Source organism: Leuciscus leuciscus (genome assembly GCF_965113295.1).
Source record: "Leuciscus leuciscus genome assembly, chromosome: 17".
NCBI lineage: Eukaryota > Metazoa > Chordata > Actinopteri > Cypriniformes > Leuciscidae > Leuciscus > Leuciscus leuciscus.
Window position 1 is genome coordinate 1,608,420 of NC_138741.1, and position 26,581 is coordinate 1,635,000.

At 40.0% G+C, this 26,581-nt stretch overlaps 1 protein-coding gene across 1 annotated transcript in view; it reads right to left on the reverse strand.

Moving 5' to 3' along the window:
- LOC309478893 (ryanodine receptor 3) overlaps positions 1–26,581 on the reverse strand; it is a 191,636-nt gene that overhangs the window by 109,058 nt on the left and 55,997 nt on the right. Inside the window, 18 exon segments of the mRNA XM_082142677.1 lie at positions 696–830; positions 2,109–2,211; positions 3,585–3,785; positions 6,738–7,073; positions 8,815–9,268; positions 9,550–9,776; positions 10,028–10,114; positions 10,202–10,367; positions 10,943–11,103; positions 12,015–12,081; positions 13,514–13,713; positions 15,715–15,923; positions 19,196–19,370; positions 20,295–20,497; positions 21,780–21,927; positions 22,246–22,405; positions 23,030–23,113; positions 25,115–25,218. Coding sequence (XP_081998803.1) covers positions 696–830; positions 2,109–2,211; positions 3,585–3,785; positions 6,738–7,073; positions 8,815–9,268; positions 9,550–9,776; positions 10,028–10,114; positions 10,202–10,367; positions 10,943–11,103; positions 12,015–12,081; positions 13,514–13,713; positions 15,715–15,923; positions 19,196–19,370; positions 20,295–20,497; positions 21,780–21,927; positions 22,246–22,405; positions 23,030–23,113; positions 25,115–25,218 — 3,220 coding nt within the window.

Below are 26,581 nucleotides of genomic sequence, written 5' to 3' on the forward strand. Positions count from 1 at the left end.
AAAGATAAAATGAAATCCTCTCAGTGCTGTTTTAATGCGAGCGGAGGGAAGCTGGAAGAGCCGGAAAACCCTCCAGACTGTCAGACCGAGTTCATTCTCAGACACCATAAGAAAGAAAGCCTTAAAGGAAACTGGCAGATGGGAAAAAACATGTGCTGAGGTCATCTGTCAATCACTCGTTCGACTACTCTCTCTAAGTAAGTAAGTGTTTTATAGACCAGCCAATCAGAGGTGAAGAAGTGTTTTATAGGGCAGCCAATCAGAGGTGAAGATGTGTTTTATAGGGCAGCCAATCAGAGGCAGCGCTGATGAACGATCCCGCTGAGACGTCACAAAATGTTGAGCTCAGGAGACACACACCAAATGGGATTGAACCTGTGTGTGTGTGTGTGTGTGTGTGTGTGTGTGTGTGTGTGTGTGTGTGTGTGTGTGTGTGTGTGTGTGTGTGTGTGTAAAGATGTGATAAATTTTTACTATAAGGGAAAAAATGCTTCAATCAGCAAAGTCAGCATCCAGTAGAAGAGCACCTCTCACGGATAAAACCTTGAACTGTATAAATTAATCTCACTAAAACATGTCCAGACCAAAATATATATAAAAAAAAAAAAAAAAATCTGAAGTGCATGACTGCTACTATAGCGATCCTCTAGAACACAGAGATGGCGCGGTGACCCAGAGGTCTCAGTTCTGCTTACAGGGAGCGGTTTGCTCTTTCTCTGTGGGTTCAGCTTCAGATTTCTGCGGTTGACCTTTGATCTTATAGATCAGGGCGAGTAGACGACCTTTAATAGACGTGTCCTGATGCTCCTCATCCTCTTCCACTGGAATCCCTGCAGAGACACAGACGAAGGACATTCATTCTCCCGACCGACACACTTTACCCCCGGTGACATCACAGTCTCGTCTCACTGGAATCATGACATCTGAAGCTCCCCACAAACCAGAGCTCATTCATTATTTACAATCTGAACACTGAGTCTCCTTCAGTCACACGTCTGCAGTGAAGCTCAGCATCACTAGCTGTGTTTATGTCCAAAGCTGAGAACTTCACTCATGCACAAAACTGGAATATGGCAAAAAAAAACATTATAAGAATGTATGTGCATCCCAAAATTTGCATAAAAAAGGTGGATGGATGCATGAACTAATCCAGATTCCACAACCGGGATTCAACATGACTTAAACTGCTTTAAAATAAGACTAAATAAGCATTAAATATAAGCTGAAACAACTAAAAATCAAGATATTTCTAATTCTATTTTAATTCACCCCCTAAACAACAGTTTTTGAACTCAAATGGTATTGAAAACATGGATATATGAAGAAGCCTTGTTTTAAAATTGTGATTTCTAGAGCTGTAAATGTACAGAAGAAGAAGAACATTCAGTAAAACTTTACAATAATGTGGAATTAGTTTGATAATGTAATCTAATCATTAACTAACAATGAGCAATACACCTGTTTCAGTGTTTATTAATCTGTTAACGTTAGCTAATAAAAATACAACTGTTCAGAATTAATTCCTGTCAGCTCAGATCCATTAAATAATAATATTTACAAATGCAACTTTTGATTTTAATAATGCATTAGTAAAATCTTGAAATTAACATGGACTAAGATTAATAAGTATTGTTCATTGTTACTTCATTTTACGAATGTAAAGTGTCACTGAACATTCAGCTTCTAAAACATCTAATGTAATTATTAAAATTTTAACACTAGAAGATCAGATAAACCATCAAAATATGAGGAAAATATCTATATATTTTAAATGAGGGAAGAAGAAAACAGTAAACTTGGTTAACGCATTTATCTGACAAAATTATGAGGCAAAAACTGCAACTACAGATTTAATTTTACTATGCAAAAATAGTGCATAGAGAAACAAAAAGCTGGGAAAAAAAAGCAAACATAATCAGTTATTAATATTTAATTGGTTTTCTCTCTTTTTTGCATGTGTTCATGATTTCTTTGTTTGACATCATGATGCTGCACAAATTTGGGATTTTGTTGTTTCACTGCGTTATGAAATAAAGAAATTGACTCCTAGCACAACTATGCGATATGATTATATTAGTATAATAAGATGACAGTTCTGAGTGACTCACCGCAGTGCAGCCGCAGTTCTCCGTGGAAGTCGTACAGCTCCTCCTGGATGTCCTCGGGACAGGGACAGTCTTCACCCATGTTGAAGTTCAACAGCATGTTAATCTGAAAGAAACCGTGTAACGTGATCCCGCTGAAGACTAAACGGACCCGATCATCCTGAAACTGCAGCGAAGACCTGAACGGTTAATAGAGTGACTCTGTTTTCAGATCAAATGCACAGAATTATTCTTAATTCTCCAATCTCAATGAGACCGCGCGCAATCTGGCACAGGCTGAGATTATTTTATGCGCAGCTTGTCAGTGAAGTACGGCTGATCGGGGGTAAATGCTCCATCTGAACACCAGAGGGCGTCTCACACACACACACAACATATCCATCTGAACACCAGAGGGCGTCTCACACACACACACACACACAACATATCCATCTGAACACCAGAGGGCGTCACACACACACACACACACACACACACACACACACACACACACACACACACACACACACACACACACACACACACACACACACACACACACACACACACACACACACACACACACACACACACACACACACACACACACACACACACACACACACACATATCCATCTGAACACCAGAGGGTGTCTCACACACACACACACACACCACATATGCCCCGCAGAAGTACGATAACACACACCTGTTGCTGTATCTGAATAAACAGAAGACTGAAACGCTTTGATTAAACACGAGTAATAAACACACGACTGCCTTATTCTGTGTCAGAAGCTCATCATCTCTCACAGGAGGAGCTCAGCTGTCCTTGGAGTAAATGCATGTTATTAAATGTTGTCTGTTGTTGGACTACAGGTTCATAAATGCGTCTCATGTTTGGAAAGATGTTTGTTGTGTGTTGCTTTCTCAAATGCACGTTATAAGCGACTCAAACTCAGAGCTTTCAGAGTGAGCCGCGTTTACTGAGCCGTACGTCACTGACAAGCTGCACATTACTAATAATCACAGCATCTGAGATTTCATAATTGTGATAAGCCAACTCGATTTAAGTGCGATTACATGTAAATTGCAATTAATCGCGCAGCGCTAGCAGCTACGCTAGTTATTATTATCTCTGTTTTATCTCGGGATGCCAATCCTGAGTGACTAGAGAGTTTGAGCTCCAGTGTGGATCCAGTCTATGATGAAGACTTCAGATCTTCAGATGACGACAACTCTGAATCAACATCCACCAATGCTATATTTTCTAAATGTCACAATCATTTGTTAACAAACAAGTATTCATTACTTCAATGAGCTCATTGTTTCTGCCTTAAATTATTACATTGTTTAAATTAATACTTTTTTAGCTAACTGTGATTTGTATATGTACATTTCTGAAATACATAACTTATACAGTCTCCTCTGATAACAGAACACTCTAAACTGTAATGTTACTCGATGTACAAATAAACGTGAATTGAAGTGTGTGAGCACCTGTTCCTGAGGCGGAGAGCGAAACTCTTTGGTCTTCTTAGCGGTGACGGCGGCGGACATGTTGAGCGCTAGCATCAGCTCATTATAGCGGAACTTCTGGTTGAACTGCAGCTTTGAAACGAAGCTGTCGGAGAAAGACACGATGGCTTCGATGCGATGCCTCAGCTCACAGTCACAGAAGTAGTGGAGCAGCTCACACATCTGCACACACACACAAGAGAACAGTACAGTAGTAGTGGAGCAGCTCACACATCTGCACACACACAATCACACAAGAGAACAGTCATTCACATTAACATCCAGCAGACGCTTTTATATATATACGCTTTTACTATATACACCACTACTCAAACCTCATACTGTAAACTTGCCACGGCAAATTATGTGGATTTTATGATCAAAATGCTTTCAATTATCCTCGTTTGTATGTCGATTTGGATAAAGTATCTGCAACATGATTAAAGAAAAAAGAAAAAAATTAATACTATTTATCAAGGATGCATTAAATTGATCAAAAGTGACAGTAAAGACATTTATAATGTTTCAAAAGATTCTATTTCAAATAAATGCTGTTCTTTTGAACTTTCTATTCTTCAAAGAATCACTGTTATACAAATATACACTGTTTTTAAAGTTTGGGGTTGGTAAGCATTTAAAAATACAAAGTTATCAAAAATACATTTAAAACTGTGACATATTATTTTTCTATGTGAATATATAGTAAAGTGTAATTTATTCCTGTGATCAAAGCTGAATTTTCAGCATCATTACTCCAGTCTTCAGTGTCACATGATCCTCCACAAATCATTCTAATATGATGATTTGATGATCAACAAACATTTATGATTATTATTAATGTTGAAAACAGGTGTGCAGCTTAATATTTTTACGGAAACCATCATTCATTTTATTTTTCAGGATTCTTTGAAGAATATAAAGTTCTAAAGAACAGCATTTATTTGAAATAGAATCTTTTGAAACATTATAAACATCTTTACTGTCACTTTTGATCAGTTTAATGCATCCTTGATAAATAAAGTATTAATTTATTTCTTTTTTCTACCTCCAAACTTTTGAACGGTAGCATAAAAAGTGAATTAAAAAAATGATATATAGCAAAACTAAAAATATAAATTGTTTACATGTATGAATTAAAAAAAAAAAAAATTTAAATTAGAATTTTTCTTATGGATGTGTTAGAGTATTAAAACAAGTCATAATAAATACTTCATTTCATAACTGAAGAACTTTGCAACATCAACAGTTCATGTTACTGAACTGAACTGAATCAACACTGATCTAAATTGATCTGAATAATGACTCCATGGGCCCTATCTTGCACCCAGCGCAATTGACTTTGTACACCGACGCATGTATCATTCCTATTTTGCACCCGCGCAAAGCGGACTTTTCCCTCCACAGAAGCACGTCGGTAAACTAAGAAATACACTTGCGCTCCCGGGGGCGGTTCAGTGCAAAGAGGAGGTGTGTTCCGGCGCAAACGTTCCTTCATGCTATTTTGCAGGTTTAGAAAACAATTCCGCCACTGACCAGGAAAAAATTGTTTAAAGTCAGTGGTGCGTTGCGCATGTTATTCATATGCTATTTTAAGGGCGCATGCTTGGCCATAATCAATGTAGCGTGTGCACAACACACACACACTTTGCTTCTCTCATCTACACAGAAGCAGCAGTTTTCATTTTTGCAAATCATACATTATTACGATAGATAGATAGATAGATAGATAGATAGATAGATAGATAGATAGATAGATAGATAGATAGATAGATAGATAGATAGATAGATAGATAGATAGATAGATAGATAGACAATTTATTATAAAAGCATACATCTAGCTTACACATTTACCCAAATTATCATACGCCTGTTTAACCGAAGCTAATTTGGGTGTGTTTCTCCATCCCCAATGTCACTTCTCTGTGTTTTACGGCCCTGACGAGAACGTCGGTCTCCTCGGCTGTGAACCGCTCCTGGCGTGCGTCTGGCAAATCCGCCGTTATAATAGCAATCCGCCATGGAACAAGCGCGCCTGCTCTTAATGGGAATGTGAGATGTCGCTCTGATTGGTTTATTTCACGTTACGCCCAAACCACACCTATGAATAATGAAGCTACTTCAGACCAACCCCTTTTAGATTTGCGTCGGGCGCAAGATTCATTTATCCCGCCGGTATAATAGCAACAGCGCCTGAGACCCGCCCACAAAGTTACTTGCGCTTTGCGCTTGACACTTGCGTTTCAGACCGTTAAAATAGGGCCCTGTGTCTTCTGTAGAGTTTGTGTCTCATATCTGATGAAGTCTGCATGATTGATTCTGTTTATTACTGTGAATCGATCTGTACTGTATAAAGCGCTGTAGAAATAAATGTAAGAGTTTGAGTCTCATATCAAGCTTTTGGCGTTCGATTAGGTCTGAGAACTGTGAGTGATTGGTTGTATGATTTTCTTGGTGTCATGTTTTGATGTTATTTTATGTTTCTATGTATTTTACTATTTATGGACTTTGATCCATTCTAATGGTTTTGAAAGTGTTTTATAAATAAAAGTTGAGTTGAGTCATATCTGATGAAGTTTGCATCATTGATTTTGTTTATTAATTGTCTCAAACCAAAAATTATTCAGACACCAGATATAATATTTTATATTTTTTTACTAGTGTGTGATCAGGACACTATAGTTCATTTATGTAAGTGAGGAGAGCAAAATAAAGTAAACTGTGACATATTATACCCAAAAACTCTTGGGTATACAGTGGACAGTCAGTTAAATTTATACAAATTTGGGAGCAAAACTGATTGGGACACTTTGAGCTGATCATGTTTTGCTGAAGTGTTTTGTCTTTAATTGCTAATGCTCTTTTTACACACAGACTGAACACAATGAAGCATTGCTTGGTGATTGGTTGAGCTAAACTGGTATTATCTAATTGTGTAGTTAAATTTAACAGCTGACAGATATTCAACATAATTCATGTGTGAGACAGTCTAACAGAAGGACGGACAAAACCAGTCAAATATCAATGAGTTCTGCTCATATTTTATTACCATTTTCTAAACTATAGTGAATAAACTGATAATGTGAGAAATGTTGAAGGAGTCTGAATAAGGTTTGGTTTAAAGTCTGATGGTCTCACCTGTCGTTTGACGGACTCGGGAAGCTTCTTCTCCAACAGTCCCTTCACGAGTGTTTTCCCGTCTCGAGCCTCTTCTTCTCCGGCCTCGACCGCCTTCTCCTCGGCTCCGGTTAATCCCTCCTTCATCCCGTCCTCCTGGCGTTCCCCGAACACGTCGGGCTCGATGAGCATCAGGATCTTGTGCACGTCTCGGCTGCTCAGGACACCCATGGTGAGGAGTGTGCCGATGAGACGAAGGATGGGAACGAACTGATACTCCACACTCCCGCCCACCGGATCCCGGATGTGATCTCCTCCACCCTGAACCGCCTCCGTCAGCATGAGGATCGCCTTCTCCTGAACAACACAGCACACTTTATTTAGAAAGCACTTTAAAACATCCGAAGTGGACCAAAGTTCTGTACAGAAAATTTCGTTTTAAAGGAACACTCCACCGTTTTTTGAAATAGGGCTTATTCACCTTCTTTCCTACATTTAGATAGGTGGGCAAATGCATTTTTGTCTCAGTGCATGCATTGTTTTAGTTTGACAGGGTTGGCGCTAGCTTAGCTTAGCATAATGAATGGAATCCTTTGTTGCCAGCTAGCATGTCCTGAGTAAAAGTGATATAAAAAAAAAAAAACCCCTACCTAATTACTTCTTGTGGCCTGCGTATTGTACTTGCAACAAGTACAAATAGCGATGCAGATTAACACTAGGCGATTTCCTATGCAGATTTTGACTTGGGACTATATTAGGGGGAAGCACAGGCGAAGCACTGCTACTTGGGCGCAGAGATATCACGCCCAAGTAGCAGTGCTTCGCCTGTGCTTCCCCCTAATATAGTCCTTAATATATAAGTCAATATCTGCCTAGGAAATCGCCTAGTGTTAATCTGCATCGCTATTTGTACTTGTTGTGAATACGCAGGCCACAAGAAGTAATTAGTTAGGGTTTTTTTATTTTTTTTATCACTTTTATTCAGGACATGCTAGCTGGCAACAAAGGATTCCATTCATTATGCTAAGCTAAGCTCACGCCGACCCTGTCAAACTAAAACAATGCATGCACTGAGACAAAAATGCATTTGCCCACCTATCTAAATGTGGGAAAGAAGGTGAATAAGCCCTATTTCAAAAAACAGTGGAGTGTTCCTTTAATTAGTGTCTTCTTGCAGTTTTATTTTTGTGTTTTGTTTGTATTGTGTGGTTTTTATGTTTTAATGGTAAACCCGCCCGTTTTTACAGCTTCAGCACGTCGAACGTGATCAAATAATCACTACGATTACAAATGTAATCGCTCATTTCTGTTATGATTACTGTTATAATTACAGTTACTGTTATAGTTAGTTATAGTTACTGTTATAGTTACTGTCATTGTCATAGTTACTGTTACTGTCAGTTACTGTTATAGTTACTGTTACTGTTATAGTTACTGTTATTGTCATAGTTACTGTTATAGTTTAGCCTGGGTTTCCCCATGCTGCCTTGTGCACAGCACAATTTTATTCACGCTGCTAGGCAGCCTGGACACCATGGACCAGATTTTCCCCTCAAAAAGGGATCCAATCACAGAACGGGGAGGGAGCAGCAAGACGATGACGACGTCTATGCGACACACCGAAGCAGTTTGTTTATATCTATGGATCCAACATGGCATCAGACGCGAAGTCACCTTTCAATGCAGCCTTAGATAGTGTTCTAAGTAGTTTAGAACGCAAGTTTATTTCGTCTTCTTCCTCGTCGTATTTCTGCTGCTCTACATACGTCATCTGGTATGATTGAAACGATTGGCTATGAGCTACGTACAGGCGCATTTGATAGACATTCGTAGCGTCCAATAAACGGCTCTGGGCATTCGTAAACCACGCCTCAAATACGAGAAAATGAACATGTGGTTCCCAGACCACGTCTCAATGAGAAAGAGGTCTGACGTTAGCCAGGCTAGTTATAGTTACTGTTATTGTCATAGTTACTGTTATAGTTACTGTTATGATTACTGTTATAGTTACTGTTATGATTACTGTCACTGTTATAGTTACTGTTATAGTTACTGTTATGATTACTGTCACTGTTAGCTATCTGACAGGGGTGTGTACCTTGAGCACGTCGAGCGGGATCTCAGGGCTGTGCAGGTGCTGCTCGCGGCGTGCGGTGATGAAGCAGGGTGGGGTTAAGTTGAGCCGGGGTTTGAGGGAGGCGCTGCGCCCGACGCCCGGCGGCTGGTGGCGTTTGGAGGCGTCGGGAAACAGTCGAATCCCGCGCGTCTCGGGCGTGACGGGGACGATGAACTCGCGGCTCATCATCAGGCGCGCGGCTCGGGCCGTCTCCAGGTGAACGCTAATGAGGACGTTGTAGAAGCCCTCGCGCAGCACGCCCGACAGGTATTGGCTGTCGATGGTGTAGAGCAGCTGTGATTGGTCGAGGTGGCTGCAGAGCGCGTGAGACACACGTGTGTTCCCGTGAGCACACAGAGCGCAGTACAGCTGGAGTGTGTGATAGTGGAACATACGCAGATCCTCCTGCTCTGAGAGCTCCATGATGTCCACACACCTGCAACACATGAGTGAGAGAGTGAGAGTGTGAGTGTGTGTACCAGTTCTCCTCTGGGATGTGTACAGCCAGCATCTGTAGGGGTTCCACACACTGCACCATCCACCCGTGCCTCTCGCTGACTCGAGTGTGTGTGTGTGTGTGTGTGTGTGTGTGTGTGTACCGGTTCTCCTCTGGGATGTGTACGGCCAGCATCTGCAGGGGTTCCACACACTGCACCATCCACCCGTGCCTCTCGCTGACTCGAGTGTGTGTGTGTGTGTGTGTGTGTGTGTGTGTACCGGTTCTCCTCTGGGATGTGTACGGCCAGCATCTGCAGGGGTTCCACACACTGCACCATCCACCCGTGCCTCTCGCTGACTCGAGTCGTCTCCACCTTCAGGAAGATGTTGGGCATTCGGCTCCACAGGACTGAGTTTATCGTCTGGACGTCCAGTCGCGGCGGACACTGAGGAACCGGGTTCTTGTGTTCGCTCTTAAAAATGGCGGATGAGATCGGCATTGCGTTCTGGAGGAGACAAGTCACACAAACTCACATTACAGTTATTATTATAATTTTGCTATAGCTAACATTACTGTTACCATTATAGTTTGTTACAGTTACTGTTAATGTCACTGTAATAATTACTGTTATAGTCACTGTAATAATTATAATTACCACGTCATTTGAGCAGAACGTTCGAGAGCAGATCCCGTTCATTTCTCTCATAATGACTAACATGCTGGTATGAAGTTATGGGAATATGAGGATCCACGCACCTTGATTTTGGCCAGTTCAAACTGGAACAGACTTGAGCTTGTTGGCCGCACAAACACCGCAGGAAACAGTTTTGCGCTGGGCTCCACCTGCACAACAGATGTTCATTTTACACCTTTATTTACCCTGTAATCTGTGTGTAGTCAGGAGTCTGACGCTGCTTGAGCTGACGGTACCTGGTACGAGGTCGCAAGCTCTTTGCCGTTGACTGTGAACGCTAACAGACCCGTGGCCAAATCAATGAGGCACCCGATCTCCAAATCCACATTACTCCTGCTGGACGAGTGGGCGGCACTCGTGACGTCTCCACACCAAACCATGTAACAGTTACTCCTCCTCACGCTGTCACATGACACAGTGACATCAGCACATCATCACATGACCCGTGGCGACATAGTCAAACCAAAATTTATTCACACACCTTCAACATTTCTCACATTATCACAGTTTATTCACTATAGTTTAGAAAATGGTAATAAAATATGAGCAGAACTCATTGATATTTGACTGGTTTTGTCCGTCCTTCTGTTAGACTGTCTCACACATGAATTATGTTGAATATCTGTCAGCTGTTAAATTTAACTACACAATTAGATAATACCAGTTTAGCTCAACCAATCACCAAGCAATGCTTCATTTTGTTCAGTCTGTGTGTAAAAAGAGCATTAGCAATTAAAGACAAAACACTTCAGCAAAACATGATCAGCTCAAAGTGTCCCAATCATTTCTGCTCCCAATTTTTTATTAATGTCACTTGTAGTCACTGTATGAAGAATATTTGGGTATAATATGTCACTGTTAACTTTATTTTGCTCTCCTCACTTACATAAATGAACTATAGTGTCCTGCACACACTCAAAGATGATATCTGGTGTGTGAATAGTGTTTGGTTTGACCGTATGAGAACGAGCGCTCACCTCTCATGCACACGACCTCGCTCGTCGCCGAGGGTGACGGTCACCGTGCGGATCTTGCTGAGGTTGAAGTTGTTGCTATAGTAATGGTAGTCAGGAGTGACCCATCCGACCCACACACAGGACGGGTCTTGACCCGCGAATATCCGGACCGAGTGATAGTACTGCAGGAGACCGACACACACGTTACTCACACTCTCAAACCTCATTCAGAGGAGAGACGAAGCCATACGAGTTAACATGAGCTGTAACTCTGAGAATATCAGGTCACACCACTACTGTAACAATAACAAGATCACTGGAATCACTTTCAGAGGAGGATATGATCAATAAAACACTGACAGCCAATCAAAATCCTTCTGCTTCTGCAATTATGTTCACTGGTTGATAATTATAGTTAGTTACAGTTCATTTTATTTATCATGACAGTTTTTATTATAGTTATTACACTTGTTACAGTTATCGTTAAAGTTATTACAGTTATCGTTACGATCCTCAGTTATTATAAAATTATCATTATATTTATCATAGTTAGTATAGTTATTGTTATATTGTTAATATAGTTATTTTGATATAGTTAGTTATTGTTATTGTTATATTTATCATTACACTTATCATATTTAGTTATTGGTCTAGTTATTATAGCTTTGTTAAAGTTATCGCTATAGTTATAGCTTTGTTATAGTTATAGACATTTTTATAGTTCTCGTCATCGCAATATGTATCATTACATTTATCATTGTTATATTTATCGCTATAGTTATTTATTATAGTTATCGTTGCAGTTCTACACATTTTTATAATTATCGTTATCGCTATATATATTGTTACATTTATCATTGTTAGAGTTATTACTATAGTTATTAAAGCTTTGTTATAGTTATAGACACTTTATATTTATCATTATCACTATATTTATCGTTACATTTATCATTGTTATAGTTATTATCGTTGTTTTTCTTGGTGATGACAAATGAAAAACCCAAATACAAGAACCTAAACAAAACATCAAGAGCTTTTTATTCTTGTATCAACCATAAATCATAGGATAGGAGAAGTGCAGCGCTGAACTCACTGAGGTTATGCTGCTATAGTCCGTTCTTCTGCCTTCATCCGAGTGTTTCATGGACTTCACCGGATACCTTCCGAAACGTTCACAGGACAAACACACTTACTATCTGAAGCTCTGATAGAGATCATTATAGACAGCAAGAGGATTCATTTCTGTTTAGAATCACTGAAACTGAGAGAAAAGGCCTCAGAGAACAAACAAAATATGGCCAACATGAAGTTCGTTTCGGGACTTGCTTAGAACACCTTAGAACTCTCATTGGTCCATGGTGATGATGCAATAAGTGGGTGTGGCTCTGAGGCTCCGCCTTCTTCCTGATGTAAATATTCTCCGGTTCACATCTCCTGTTCAGTCTGTCGAGGTCAGACGCCAGTAAAAACATGAACACACTGGAGAGACACTTCATAGCAGAAACTGAAGTGACACTGACACTGTTTTTCATGTTTAAAGGGAAAGTTCACCCAAAAATTACATTTCTTTCATCATTTACTCACCCTGATGTCGTTCCAAACCTGTAAGACCTTCGTTCATCTTCGGAACACAAATGAAGATATTTTTGATGAAGCTTTCTGACCCTGATAGACTGCTACGTCATTGCCCCTTTTAAGGCCCAGAAAGGTAGTAAAGACATCGTTAAAATAGTCCATGTGACCCCATCGGGTCAACCTTAAATGATATGAAGCGACGACAATGCATTTTGTTCGCAAAAAACACACCAAAATAACGACTTTATTCATCAATTTCTGTGTCAGGTCTCCTATGCTATTCGCGTAGTAATCACAGTACAGCGCTCCCAGGTTCTACGCCAGAATGCAGCCTCACTATTGGCCGACGCTGATCACATGAGCACCTCGACTGTTTACACTTCGTCAACAGCATAGGAGAATGGTGTGGAAGAGAAGAGATTGTTGAATAAAGTCGTTGATCTGGGGGAGGTTTGCGCACAAAAAGTGTTCATGTTTTTACTGGTGTCTGACCTCGACAGAGTGAACAGAAGAAATGAACCGGAGAAGATTTACACCTCAAAGAAGGCGGAGCCTCAGAGCCACACCCACCTATTACATCATCACCACAGACCAATGACAGTTAAGAGGTGTTAACCTGTTCTAAGTTCACATTGACAAGCTTCAGAAGCACAGAGTAGCCTCGTTTCCATTACGTTTGAATTGAAAATACGCCCAATAGAAGCACGTCGATTGTCGCGGTGTGTTTGGACAGAAGACGAGACAGAGTTCTTTATAAAACTCATAAAAGACAAAAGTATTACGGGAATAAGGCCGAGCAGAACAGAGCAAATGGATAATTCCTAGGATAATCCCTATCCATAGGAATTAACTGAAAAGGCTCGCTCTGCTCCACACCGTTATGAACACCCGGTGGGACATGCGCATTTTAGTTTTGCTTTAAAATGAGTGATTTAAAAGCCCCCGCCGGTGACACCGGTGTCACACTTCGATTAACCGGTGGGAGAATATCCTCACCGTCACATCCCTATCTCTGACCTGTGTTTGACCTTGAGCGGTTCCTCCTCGTACAGGCCGTTCACACTGACGTGAGATGTGCTCCTGAAGCTGGAGTGAAACTCCACAGGCATGCTCAGTCTGCAGAACACCATCTCAGCGCTGACGTTCTGACTCCCAAACATCTTATGGCTGACCTTCAGGCAGGGCGGGCTGTCGACGGTCCCGTCAATTCTGGTGACCTGCAAACATCAGTTTCAGTTCAGTTTAGAAAAGCACATTATGACCCTGGATCACGTTCAGTTTATTCCTCAAAAAGCTAAACTGACCTTTAGAAACCCTGCATATGAAAACAAAGAGTCTCGATGTCATGTGACCCTGGATCACGTCACCAGTCTCGAGTCGCACGGGTTTATTTGTGGCAATAGCCAACAATACATTGTAAGGGTCAAATATCGATTTTTCTTTTATGTCAAAAATCATGAGGATATTAAGTAAAGATCATGTTCCATGAAGATATTTAGTAAATTTCCTACCGTAAATATATAACACATGTGTGTGTGTGAGTGAATGCTGCACAATCGTGATCATAAATGAACAACTTTAAAGGAGATTTTCTCAATGTTTCGATTTTTTTGCCTCAGATTCCAGATTTGCAATATTTGTGTCTCGGCCAAATATTGTCATATCCTAACAAACCATACATCACTGGACAGATTATTTATTCAGCTTTTATGTGATGTATAAATCTCAATTTCATAAAATTGACCCATGTGACTGGTTTTGTGGTCCAGGGTCTCATTTGATTAATGACAGCAACAAGGCTGACCAAAGTGCTGTACAGGACCAAATGAAAAGACCATAAGATAACAGATAAAAGGAAACAGAGAAGAACAAAACAAGACATTACAATGTATTAAAAGCCAACGAAAAAAGATATGTTCAAACATGACGAGATTCATGCAAAACCAGCATAGAAAGAAAATGTTCTGGAACATTTCTATCTGAATCAACACAAATGACCCTGTGAGATCCTAGAGGAATATTTCAGGAACAAAATCAGTTCAAGTTTCGATTTAACCTTCATCCTTCCCTCGCACTTTGTAATAAATCTTTCCCTCGCTAGTCAAAATGACCCGAAGCCCTAAAATAATACTTTTTCTTATTTTTTGTCCAGAAAGCTTATTTTATTTCATTTTAATAATGTTTTTTCACATTTTTTCAGCAATTTTTTTGTTATTTTTATTTGATTTACCTTTAAATTACTAGATTTGATCAATGAATAATAAATAAATAGTAATTTAAGCACATTCCTCACTTTCTTTCAACTTTAATTCAAAATAACTCACAATTTCATGCATAACCCTTTTAATTCAGCTCTAAATATCTTACATTGTGTGTCTTTGACCTCTTGTGGAAAAATAATAATATAAGATGATATTTGATGACTCTAGATGGCCTTATATATCTATATGGAGTAAATGAATCACTTTCCAGAACATTCTCATTCACAGTTCCATGCTGGTGGAACGCTCTCCCCACCCTCATCCGGAATGCAGAATCCCTGACAACATTCAAAAGACAGCTAAAAACCCATCTCTTCCGTGAGCACTTAACCTCATAGAAAAAACAAAACATAAAAAAAAAAAAAAAATTCCCTTTGAAACATCACTTATCAGGCTTATTCTACTGTGAATAATACCTGAACTTCGTATTTTGAGCACTTCTTGTGTTGTTGTTGTTTTTTGCCTCTTTATGGTGACTCGCTTAAATTAGTCCTAATTTGTAAGTCGCTTTGGATAAAAGCGTCTGCTAAATGACTAAATGTAAATGTAAATGTAAATGAGCTGTTCCTCTGGGTCCTAAAGTCATTTCTCTTCAGTGTGCATTCAGATACACATGTAGACATTATAAAATCATTTTTTGGTAAAGTTTTAGCATTTTTAGTTTGAATTTTGAGCATTTTTATGTTTTTCTATGTGAACTGAAGCATTCCATTCATTCCTAAAGGGGTCAAATTGACCCGTGAGGGAAGGATTTGTTACTTATTTAAATTCCAACCACAAAACTCCTCGAATCCATTCAATTTTTTTTGTGTACTCTCTCAATAAAATAAAATGAAGAGTTTCGGGTAAAAATGACCCGAGGGAAGGATGAGCTAAAGGTCCATTTATAGCGTTCAACCAGTGGGATCCAAGAGTCACCGATCAATAATCGATCAGCAGAATGAAACTCGTCCTCACCGCGATGTGATGATGGTCCTTCGGCACATTGAAGAAGGTGGGCAGGCGTTTGCTGAACCACATGGTGACCTCACGGTTCATGTTGACGGCGAACGGTTCGAAGCCCTCCTGCAGGCCACACATGGTGTAGTACTTAAACGTGCTGGCGTCCTTCCCAAGATTCATGCGACCCACCTGAGAAAGACCTAAACTACAGACCGGGATGAAACCTACAAGAGAAGAGAAGTAGACAGTTTTGCGTTCAGGGGTCTTTAAAGGAGTAGTTCACTTTAAAATGAAAATTAGCTCATGGTTTACTCATCCTCAAGCCATCCTAGGTGTGTATGACTTTCTTCTTTCAGACAAATACAATCAGAGTTATATTAATAAACACCCTGACGCTTCCGAGCTTTATAATGGCAGTGAATTTCAACCAATGCAACCATCAGATTGAAGCTCAAAATAGTGCATCTATCCATGATAAAAGTTAAACTATCCATGATAAAATTGCATCTATCCATCATAAAAGTGCATCTATCCATCATAAAAGTGCATCTATCCATCATAAAAGTGTATCTGTCCATCATAAAAGTGCATCTATTCATGATAAAAGTGCATCTATCCATCATAAAAGTGCATCTATCCATCATAAAAGTGCATCTGTCCATCATAAAAGTGCATCTATTCATGATAAGTGCATCTATTCATGATAAAAGTGCATCTATCCATGATAAAAGTGCATCTATCATCATAAAAGTGCATCTATCCATCATAAAAGTGCATCTGTCCATCATAAAAGTGCAGCTATCATAATAAGTGCATCTATCATCATAAAAGTGCATCTATTCATGATAAAAGTGCATCTATCCATCATAAAAGTGTATCTATCCATCATAAAAGTGCATCTGTCCATCATAAAAGTGCATCTATTCATGATAAGTGCATCTATTCATGATAAAAGTGCATCTATCCATGATAAAAGTGCATCTATCATCATAAAAGTGCATCTATCCATCATAAAAGTGCATCTGTCCATCATAAAAGTGCAGCTATCATAATAAGTGCATCTATCATCATAAAAGTGCATCTATTCATGATAAAAGTGCATCTATCCATCATAAAAGTGCATCTATCCATCATAAAAGTGCATCTATTCATGATAAAAGTGCATCTATTCATAATAAAAGTGCATCTATCCATCATAAAAGTGCATCTATCCATCATAAAAGTGCATCTATCCATGATAAAAGTGCATCTGTCCATCATAAAAGTGCATCTATCCATCATAAAAGTGCATCTATCCATCATAAAAGTGCATCTATCCATGATAAAAGTGCATCTATCCATGATAAAAGTGCTCCACACTGCTCTGGGGAGTTGATAAAGGCGTTCTGAAGCGAAGCCATGCGTTTGTGTAAGAAAAATATCCATATTTAAAACTTTATAAAGTAAAATAACTAGCTTCCGGCCAAACGGACATACAGATTCGACTTAAGTCTAAGCGCAACTTATGCGAGTAATGCGACGAACTGCTGATATTTACGCTACGCATGACGCACTACACACACACACACTCACATTACGCTACTTCTGACGTCATGAGTTGCGTAAGTTGCGCTTCAGGCGTTTAGACTGCGTTTGTTCGTTTGGCCGGAAGCTAGAATTTTACCTTGTGACATGTTATATATTACTATTTTTCTTACACAAACTCGTGGCTTTGCTTCAGAAGGTCTTTATTAACCCCCCAGAGCAGTGTGGAGTTCGTTTATAATGGATGGATGCACTTTTTTGAGCTTCAATCTAATGGTTGCATACCACTGCCATTATAAAGCTCGGAAGCGTCAGGATGTTTATTAATATAACTCTGATTGTATTCGTCTGAAAGAAGAAAGTCATACACACCTAGGATGGCTTTTGGGTGAGTAAATCATGGGCTAACTTTGATTTTAAAGTGAACTATTCCTTTAAGGCATTAAAAATCAAATCAGAAGCCGCGTTTCCACTGTCATTTGCAGGGCTTGATCGGGCCTCGTCGGGGCTTCCTCTGGGCTTCCTCGGGGCCAACGACCAGGTTCTTTATACCGGAATGTCTGATATCCAGTGGCGTAACTTTGTTTTAAAAAGTGGGTGGGACAGGTGGGGTGGAGGTTGCTAATAAAATGCTAAATAAGATATATGTACAATAACATTACGACGTCCAGCAATCGATTTAAACTGTAGGCTACATGGGGTTTAATTTGTCGTTTAATGAGATGAAGTATAATGTAATGTATATAGGATAATGAGATGTTGTCAGTGCCGAGAATTTTCGTGTGAATAAATACATAGTTCCACCGCTTTGAACAATGTGTATCTTAATAGTCGAGTGGTGGAACTTTCGCCTACCATGTCAGAGATTGTGGGTTCTAATCCATACTCAAATAGTTGTGTTTTTTTCTCGTATAGTTTTTTTTTTCTCATCAAAACCGATTATGTTCATCAGTGGTTGTATATCAAGCAGGGACACGATTGTGTGCATTATATTTTGTGATTTCACCAGAACGAATAGAGAGTATCCGCAACGGATTGAAGCGCATGTCCGAGTGAAGACAGTGCGGCGTGTGCGCGAGCCACACGAGAAAACACTGTATCCGCGCCACTGATCGCAGCGGCAACGAGCACTTTGGTCACTTGATTTAAAAAACACATTTCAGCGCTAGATCGTCTCTTATTTAAAAAACGAACGAAATTAATGCTCTGCAAGTTAACTGGAGATGTTTAATTTATTTGTAGAATTGGTACATTCGTGCCGCGAAATGTTTTTAAAAGTGGTGGGGACATGTCCCACCCGTCCCACCCGCAAATTACGCCTATGCTGATATCATATTTAGCTCCGCATACGTCATAAAATAAAGCAACTCCGGTTTTTCAGGAGCTTCCTCTGTTTCTCTGACTGGAAATATAACTGTATTGGGAGAGAGTGCTGAAGCTCCTCAGGTCGTATTTCAGGTGGAAAATCTGTAGAAATGATCGTTCTTTCTAAATGTGATAAACATGTAAACAGACACACCTGAATAAGTACGTCTGACCTCTTTCTTTTGTGAAATAACGGTAAATACCACTTTATTTCTGTGTGACTAATGTACAGTCTTGACATAAGTTAATTTATCATGGTCAATGTATCACTTATTAGAGTAAAACATCGACGCTTGGGTTTTAAATGTTTACGTGAACAACAAAAATGTCGACGAACTGCTGCTTTTATCATGTTTGTTTTGCAATCTCGCTAGTTTCCAGTGATTTCTTTCTGACTAGTTTTCTGATAAAACTTGCATTTGTTGGTGAAATGATGGGTTTGTGTGACGCTGTTCCAGAGAGGCGTGTTTCAGTGAAGCGCTACGGCCCGACGGTGGAGACGCAGTGTGGTTTTGGGCTCGGTGCTCCAGGCTCGAGGCTATTGGCCCCGCCCGCCCCGCACTGACCCGACAGTGGAAAAGCGGCTGGAGATAATGTTCTCTCTAACCGTCCTCAGTGTCAAAGTCGGCGAAACACAGCTCAGAGCCCTTGTTGGTGATCAGGATTTCTCCGTTCAGGGTGAAGATCATGGATTTGTCCTCCATGTTGATCATACAACCCACGACGTCCCCCGAGTGCCAGCAGCGGCCGAAGAGACGACTGCCCATGTGGAGCCGATGACCCTGTGAGAGATCAGAGATCAGAAACCGGTTGTAGCGACAATGACCTTCCTGTCACTTAGAGGTGTTGTAGGATTATTTCTGGAAGACGCTTCCAGTCCAGCACTGCATTCATCCCTTTATATGTCTCAGTTCCGATGCCAAAACACATTGTAATCCACAAGTTTGCATGTCCACATACGATCCTGACACGGTCAGAAATAGTTTGCTTCCCTCATTAGTTACACCTGTCTTCACTTCTCTCTGGTGACTGATATACCCATTAAACCCACACTGCCCCCAGTGTCCAACAGTGGAACTACAACACATTATAGATCGAGCATGATGGCTCTTACACCGTTAGTCCGATGACCCTGTGAGAGATCAGAGATCAGAAACCGTTAGTCAAGTCAAGTCTCCTTCATTTATACAGCGCTTTAACAATATAGACCGTTTCACAGCAGCTTTACAGTGATAACAGGAGATTACACTAACAGAGAGTGTTTAGGCTTTACAGCAGATCTAGAATAACGTTATTGTCCAGATAAAGTTAGTTTTGATTGATTCACTTCCGTCACAATGAACATTAGTGATTAGTCCGATGACCCTGTTGTTGTTGTGCGGATGAACAGCCGGAACACATTAAGGGTTTCTGTGAGAACGGTGTCGTGTTAGCGGCCCCTAAGTTAATAACTAATGATCTTTACAACAGAAGTGAATCAATCAAAACTAACTTTATCTAGAGAATAACTTTATTCTAGATCTGCTGTAAAGCCTAAACAATCTCTGTTACTGTAATCTCCTATTATCACTGTAAAGCTGCTGTGAAACATCTATATTGTTAAAGCGCTGTATAAATGAAGGAGACTTGATCCTGTGAGAGATCAAAACGTCTCCACTGATCCGGTTCTGCACGGGTCTGAACGGCTCCAGCGTTTCCTCACTCACCCGATGGCCATCGAACACATAGGCCTGGTCATCGGTTCCCAGCTCCAGGTCGGGTTTGCAGCCGGGTCGAGCCCAGCCCACACGCATGTCTCCGCCCGTCACCACCTCGAACTCGAAGTACCACTTCCCCGTCTTCACCGCGTACGTTCGCTCCACACGGAAGAAGCGGATCTTATCGATGCTCAACCTCTCCACCACGTGCCCTGCCGAGAGAATGACCGTGAGAGACCCGTACACCAGTACAAAAATACCATTATCATCTGTTATAACCCTAACAAACAAGTATTCATTACTTCAATGAGCTCATTGTTTCTGCCTTAAATTATTACATTGTTTAAATTAATACATTTTTAGCTAACTGTGATTTTGTATATGTACATTTCTGAAATGCAAAACTTAGACAGTCTCCTCTGATAACAGAACACTGTAAACTGTAATATGGACTCATGCACTTTCTGTAAAGCTGCTTTGAAACGATGTGTGTTGTGAAAAGCGCTATACAAATAAACGTGAATTGAATTGTTACTGTAACATCAACACCCAAAGTGTTTGTTCTCTTTTACTGTTCTTCTGAGTAAACCGATGTGAGATGAACTTATAGCCCATTGAATTGGAAAAAATTACTAATTATAAATATTCCCTACCATGTTTTTTCATTTGCATATCTGCAGTAAACAGTGCTAGCTAGTGTCCTGCTGTCAGAGAAACACCATGTGTCCACATATCATATCAGATTTATCTTTTTCAGAGCTTGTGACTGTAAGTTCTGGTAATTAAACCATTAAAGAAAAATTATCTTTTAGCTTGTTAGTATGGAATGCCAAAGCTGCCAAAAATAACTAAATAACTAAATACAAAAACATACAAAGAATAATACATAAACAAACAAACAAACAAAGGAATGTAATTTTTTTTTATAAATTAATGAATAAACATAAAATAAACAAATAAATAACAAAAAAAGTTAAAAATAAATACACAAAGAAAATGTAAAAAAATAAATAAAAATAAATGAATAAACAGAAATGTAAAAAACTACAATAAATAAATATACAAAGAAATGTAAAAAAGGCATAAAGAAAAGTAAAATAAATAAATGTAAACAAACAAAAATAAATTACACAAAGAAATGTAAAAAAAAAAACTAATAAATACACAAAGAAAATGTAAAGAATAAAAATTAATACAGAAATGAATACATAAACAGAAAGACATAGAAATGTAAAAGTAATAATAATAATAATAAAAATAATAATAATAAATGTAAAAAACTAAAATATACAAATAAAAATAAAATATTGAGAACAAAGTTGTTAGAAGATAAGCAGCATTCAACGTAATGAAAAGTTCCAAATTTTTGGGAAATAATGGTTTATTATTTCTAATTAACTGAGGCGTAATAAAAAAAGTTACAGATTTTTGTGAAACAGTGGCTTATGATGAGTGATTTAGGAAGGAGTGCAGTGGTGTTCGCTTGTTCCTCACCCCCGTCCTGGTCCGGCGGCTCCACGTTGTATCCGTATCCGATCAGCGTGCGAATGGCTTCCCGGAGGCTGTCGCGGTTCGACTTCTTCGTGCGCTCGTCGAGTAAAGCATACGGCACCAGACGAGGGTTACGCTTGCTCTTCACATCCTAGAGAGAGAGAGAGACAGAGAGAGAGAGAGAGAGAGAGAGGGTCCGAGAGAGAGAGAGAGAGAGAGAGAGAGAGAGAGAGAGAGAGAGAGAGAGAGAGAGAGAGAGATGCGCTGTCATTGGCTCTGAGGGAAAAACACCAGAGACTGCGATTTGTTCCGATTGGACGCTCAACGCTTCAAGCTAATTGAGGAATTAATTGGCCGTTTGTCTTCATCAAGAGGCCTTTGAGAAAGTGATGTTTAATTGTGAGGCAGTTCTACAGGGACACAGGGGAAACGGCTGCTTTGATATCCCAGAATGCACTGGGCTTCTCACCTGCTGTATGCCATAGGTCCAGCCCTGTTTGATCCGGTCTTTGGCCCAGACGTTGTGAGCGTTTTCGGCCAGTTTGTCCACCAGCAGCTCCTGAGCGTTGCTCAGTTTGACATCAGTCAGATCCAGCGGTGTGGGTTTATATCCGTTAGACATCATGTAGCTGAAGAGAACACACACACACACACACACACACACAGCCTTCTCTAGGTAACATTTACACTGATATGAGCTGGGAAATCACTGAACTTTTCATTCACCAGACCAAGAAATCTGAGGTTGTAAGGAAGGGTTATTGTTGTTAACTAAACCTGTTAAAAACATGTTTGTTAATTGAAATAAAGCTGAAATAAAATAAATATTACATTAAAAGAACTTACACACACAAAAAAAAACTAGAAGTGCTGCCTTGGTTGAAGCAGTAAAATTACAAAATGCACTGGAAATTAATTAATTAATTAATTAATTAACATTAAAATAAAATGAACATACTGAAAATATGAAAACTGATCAAACTATTGATCAAAACTGTATCAGTATATAAATAATAGTAAAATAAGGCTGTTGTAAAGATGAAAGAGTAATGTTATTAAACCTGCGTTTCCTCTTCTCTATAAATATAAGCAGATAATCTGAGATGATGGATATGAATCAGCTTCATGTAAGAGACTGTCATTGTGCACAGAGCTTTATAGGCTGGAATGAATGTGATGTTCTGAGACGAGCATCTGGTGAGGCGGCGCACCATCTGTGGCCTGCGATGTCTCATACATCACTTCACACTCACTTCTTCGGGAGTTTGAGTTTTTTCAACTCCTCTTCAGCGTTGACTTTCACCTGGACCACATGACAACCCAAAGCCAGAAGAGTCCTGAAACACACACAGAAAACACAACATGCCGCATAAAAACTGCACGGGGACATGTGAGAGGTGTTTGCAATCACAGAGCAAGAGCGTAAGTGGTTGCCAGGGTGTTGCTATGTGGTTTCGTACAGGTCCAAGCCAAACGACTGGTTGCCAGGGCGTTGCTAAGTGGTTGCTACGTGTTTGCTATGTGGTTTCTTGGAGGTCCAAGTCAATCGAATGGTTGTCAGGGTGTTGCTATATGGTTGCTATGTGGTTTCGTACAGGTCCAAGTCAAACGAGTGGTTGCCAGGGCGTTGCTAAGTGGTTGCTACGTGGTTTCTATGTGGTTTCTTGGAGGTCCAAATCAATCGAGTGGTTGTCAGGGTGTTGCTATATGGTTGCTATGTGGTTTCGTACAGGTCCAAGTCAAACGAGTGGTTGCCAGGGTGTTGCTATGCGGTTGCTATGTGGTTGCTATGTGGTTTCTTGGAGGTCCAAGTCAATCGAGTGGTTGCCAGGGCATTGCTTTGTGGTTGCTAGGAGGTTTCTTGGAGATCCAAGTCAAATGAGTGGTTGTCAGGGTGTTGCTATATGGTTGCTATGTGGTTTCGCACAGGTCCAAGTCAAAGGAGTTGTTGCCAGGGTATTGCTATTTGGTTGCTAGGTGGTTTTGTACAGATCCAAGTAAAAAAAAAGTGGTTGCCAAGGCATTGCTAGGTGGTTTCTGACAGGTCCAATTCAAACAGGTGGTTGCAAGAGCATTAGTTAATGGTTGCTAGGTGGTTTCTTAAATGTCCCAAGACAAAAAAGTGGTTGCCAGGGCGTTGCTAGCTGGTTTCTTACAGGTCCAAGTCAAACAATGGTTGCCAGGGTGTTGCGATGTGGTTGCTAGGTGGTCTCTTGCAGGTCCAAGTCAAAAAAGTGGTTGCCAGGGTGTTGCTATGTGGTTGTTAGGTGGTTTCTTACAGGTCCAAGTCAAAAAAGTGGTTGCCAGGGTGTTGCTATGTGGTTGCTAGGTGGTCTCTTGCAGGTCCAAATCAGATGAGTACCTAATGAAGCACTCATTTGAGCACTAGTAATAGTGATGTTGGACTTAAACAGCGCTACTAACAACCCCTGTGTTCTGTGAGGTCCTGCACTGGAGACTGCTGTATCAGCAGAGAGGGAGGAACGCAGGGTGCAACAGTGTGTGTCATCAGAGGTTAATGAAGGTTTGGCAAAACTCATATGAAGGTTAATGATGAAGTTAAGCACACCCAACTCTCAGATCATAAACAGACATAAAACAGAGCTGAGAGCAGCGATTACAGGACCCAGTACAGCCTCCAGCACAGAGAGCAGCACGGCGATTACACACACCCTTCCTGAGATTAAAATACACACACATCGTTCACACTTCTTCAAGATGGATTCTGGTTCTGTATCATTTCTGATGCTGTGTTTTCATGGAAGTGACATTTCTAGTCTTTGGATAAAAAGTTGGATACACACACATGCACACACATGCACACACACACACACACACACACACACACACACACACACACACACACACACACAGACAAATACATACAAACACACACATACACACACACACACACACACACACACACACACAAACACGTCACATACTCACATACACATACATACTCAAACACATTCTCACACACAGATATACTCACTCACAGACATACTCACACTCACTCAAATACACACAAACACATACTCACACACATACACTCACACACAGACATACTCACACACTCACACACTCACACACTCACATACTCACATACTCACACACAAACATACTCACATACTCATACACAAACACATACTCACACACATACATACTCGCATACTAACCAACACATACAAACTCACACTCACACATTGACACAGACACAATCACACACACACACACACACACACACACACACACACACACACACACACACACAAACACAGATACACATACACACACACACACACACACACACACACACACGCGTGTGCTGGTCTTACTTCAGTGTTTCTGTGGACATCTGTAAGTTATAGTTCCTCTCGGTTTCTGGTAGTTTGGAGAAATCCACAAGACACGGATGCTGACGCTTGTTATCCTCTCTGATCTGAGGAACGAACACGCATGAATCAGCAAAACACACAGACGGCGGGAGAGAGAACACACACACGTGATGAACGTAAGAAGACATCTGGATGAGAGGAACCACAGGAGACCTGACGCTTGCTGGAGATCATTACTATACGAGAGAACCGCAGAATGACAGACGCATTCTGCACACGCGCACAGATAATCAATCTACCAGAAGCATTGTGGGAATGTCATGAGCGTCGCAGGTTGTAGAGCTGATGAGGTCTTTCATCAGCCATACACAGAGACAGACACATGCACGATCTCAAAGGAATTCATATTCAGTAATATTATGGATTTAACTGCACTGACACTATCAGACGATCTGAATAATGAAATTACTGTCTTCTGTAGAGCCGCTCTACAGCTTGTGTCATAACTGATGCAGTTTGTAATGTTATTTTCCTGTTTATTAATGTGAAGCTGCTTTGAAAATAATCTGTACTGTATAAAACGCTATAAATGTGTGTAAGACAACTTTTCCTGGGAAAAAAAGAAGCTTTCTAGTTTATTTGACTGGGAACCAAAGATAGAAACCTTTATAAAACTGGCATGTTGTGTTGAGTTTGAGTTGATCTCTGTTAATGTCACTTATATTAAAGTCAGTCATATAATGTTATGTATTAAAGATGCATTGATGAGTCATAAACTGTATGAACCAGTAACTGCAAAATGACAGAGATTCAGATCAAATGAAATAATGCAAACGACTGTAAAACTAACACAAGCGAAAGGAACAAAATGCACTGCAAAGGGTTGAAATTATGATAATAAATAATGCATAAAATACCAGAAAATTTGGACACTTTATTCAACAGGAATAACAGCTCGTTCCGCGCATCATAGCGCTATTTCTACATCATTAGCATGTTTTTAGCACGGTAACTCATTTCTAACAGGTTGTTAGGATGATATAACATGTTGTTAGCATTTATATGACACTTTATTACACGGCTCTGTGGAATACTTGATTCTGATTGATCAATCACACATCCAGCTGTAAATTATTCCCAGATAACAGCCTCTGAGAACAGAAACACCGGCTCATCCGAGTCACTGATGTCATCAGCGCTATACGCTCGATAGGAACGTTTCTTCGTGGAAGTTTTGCGTTTGGTGAGCTAATAAAATATTAAAACTCAGTCGAATCAATATTTTGTATAGTTATTTAACTATGCCATCCAGTATCGTGGACTCGCTCTCTCTGGTTTCACACAAACGCAGCGGCGGCCATTTTGTGACTATTGTTTTGTTCACTGTTGGATTATAAAATACAAACAGGTACGATTATAAAACCGTTTAATCTGAAATCAATATCTCTTATCCCCATTATTATTAAT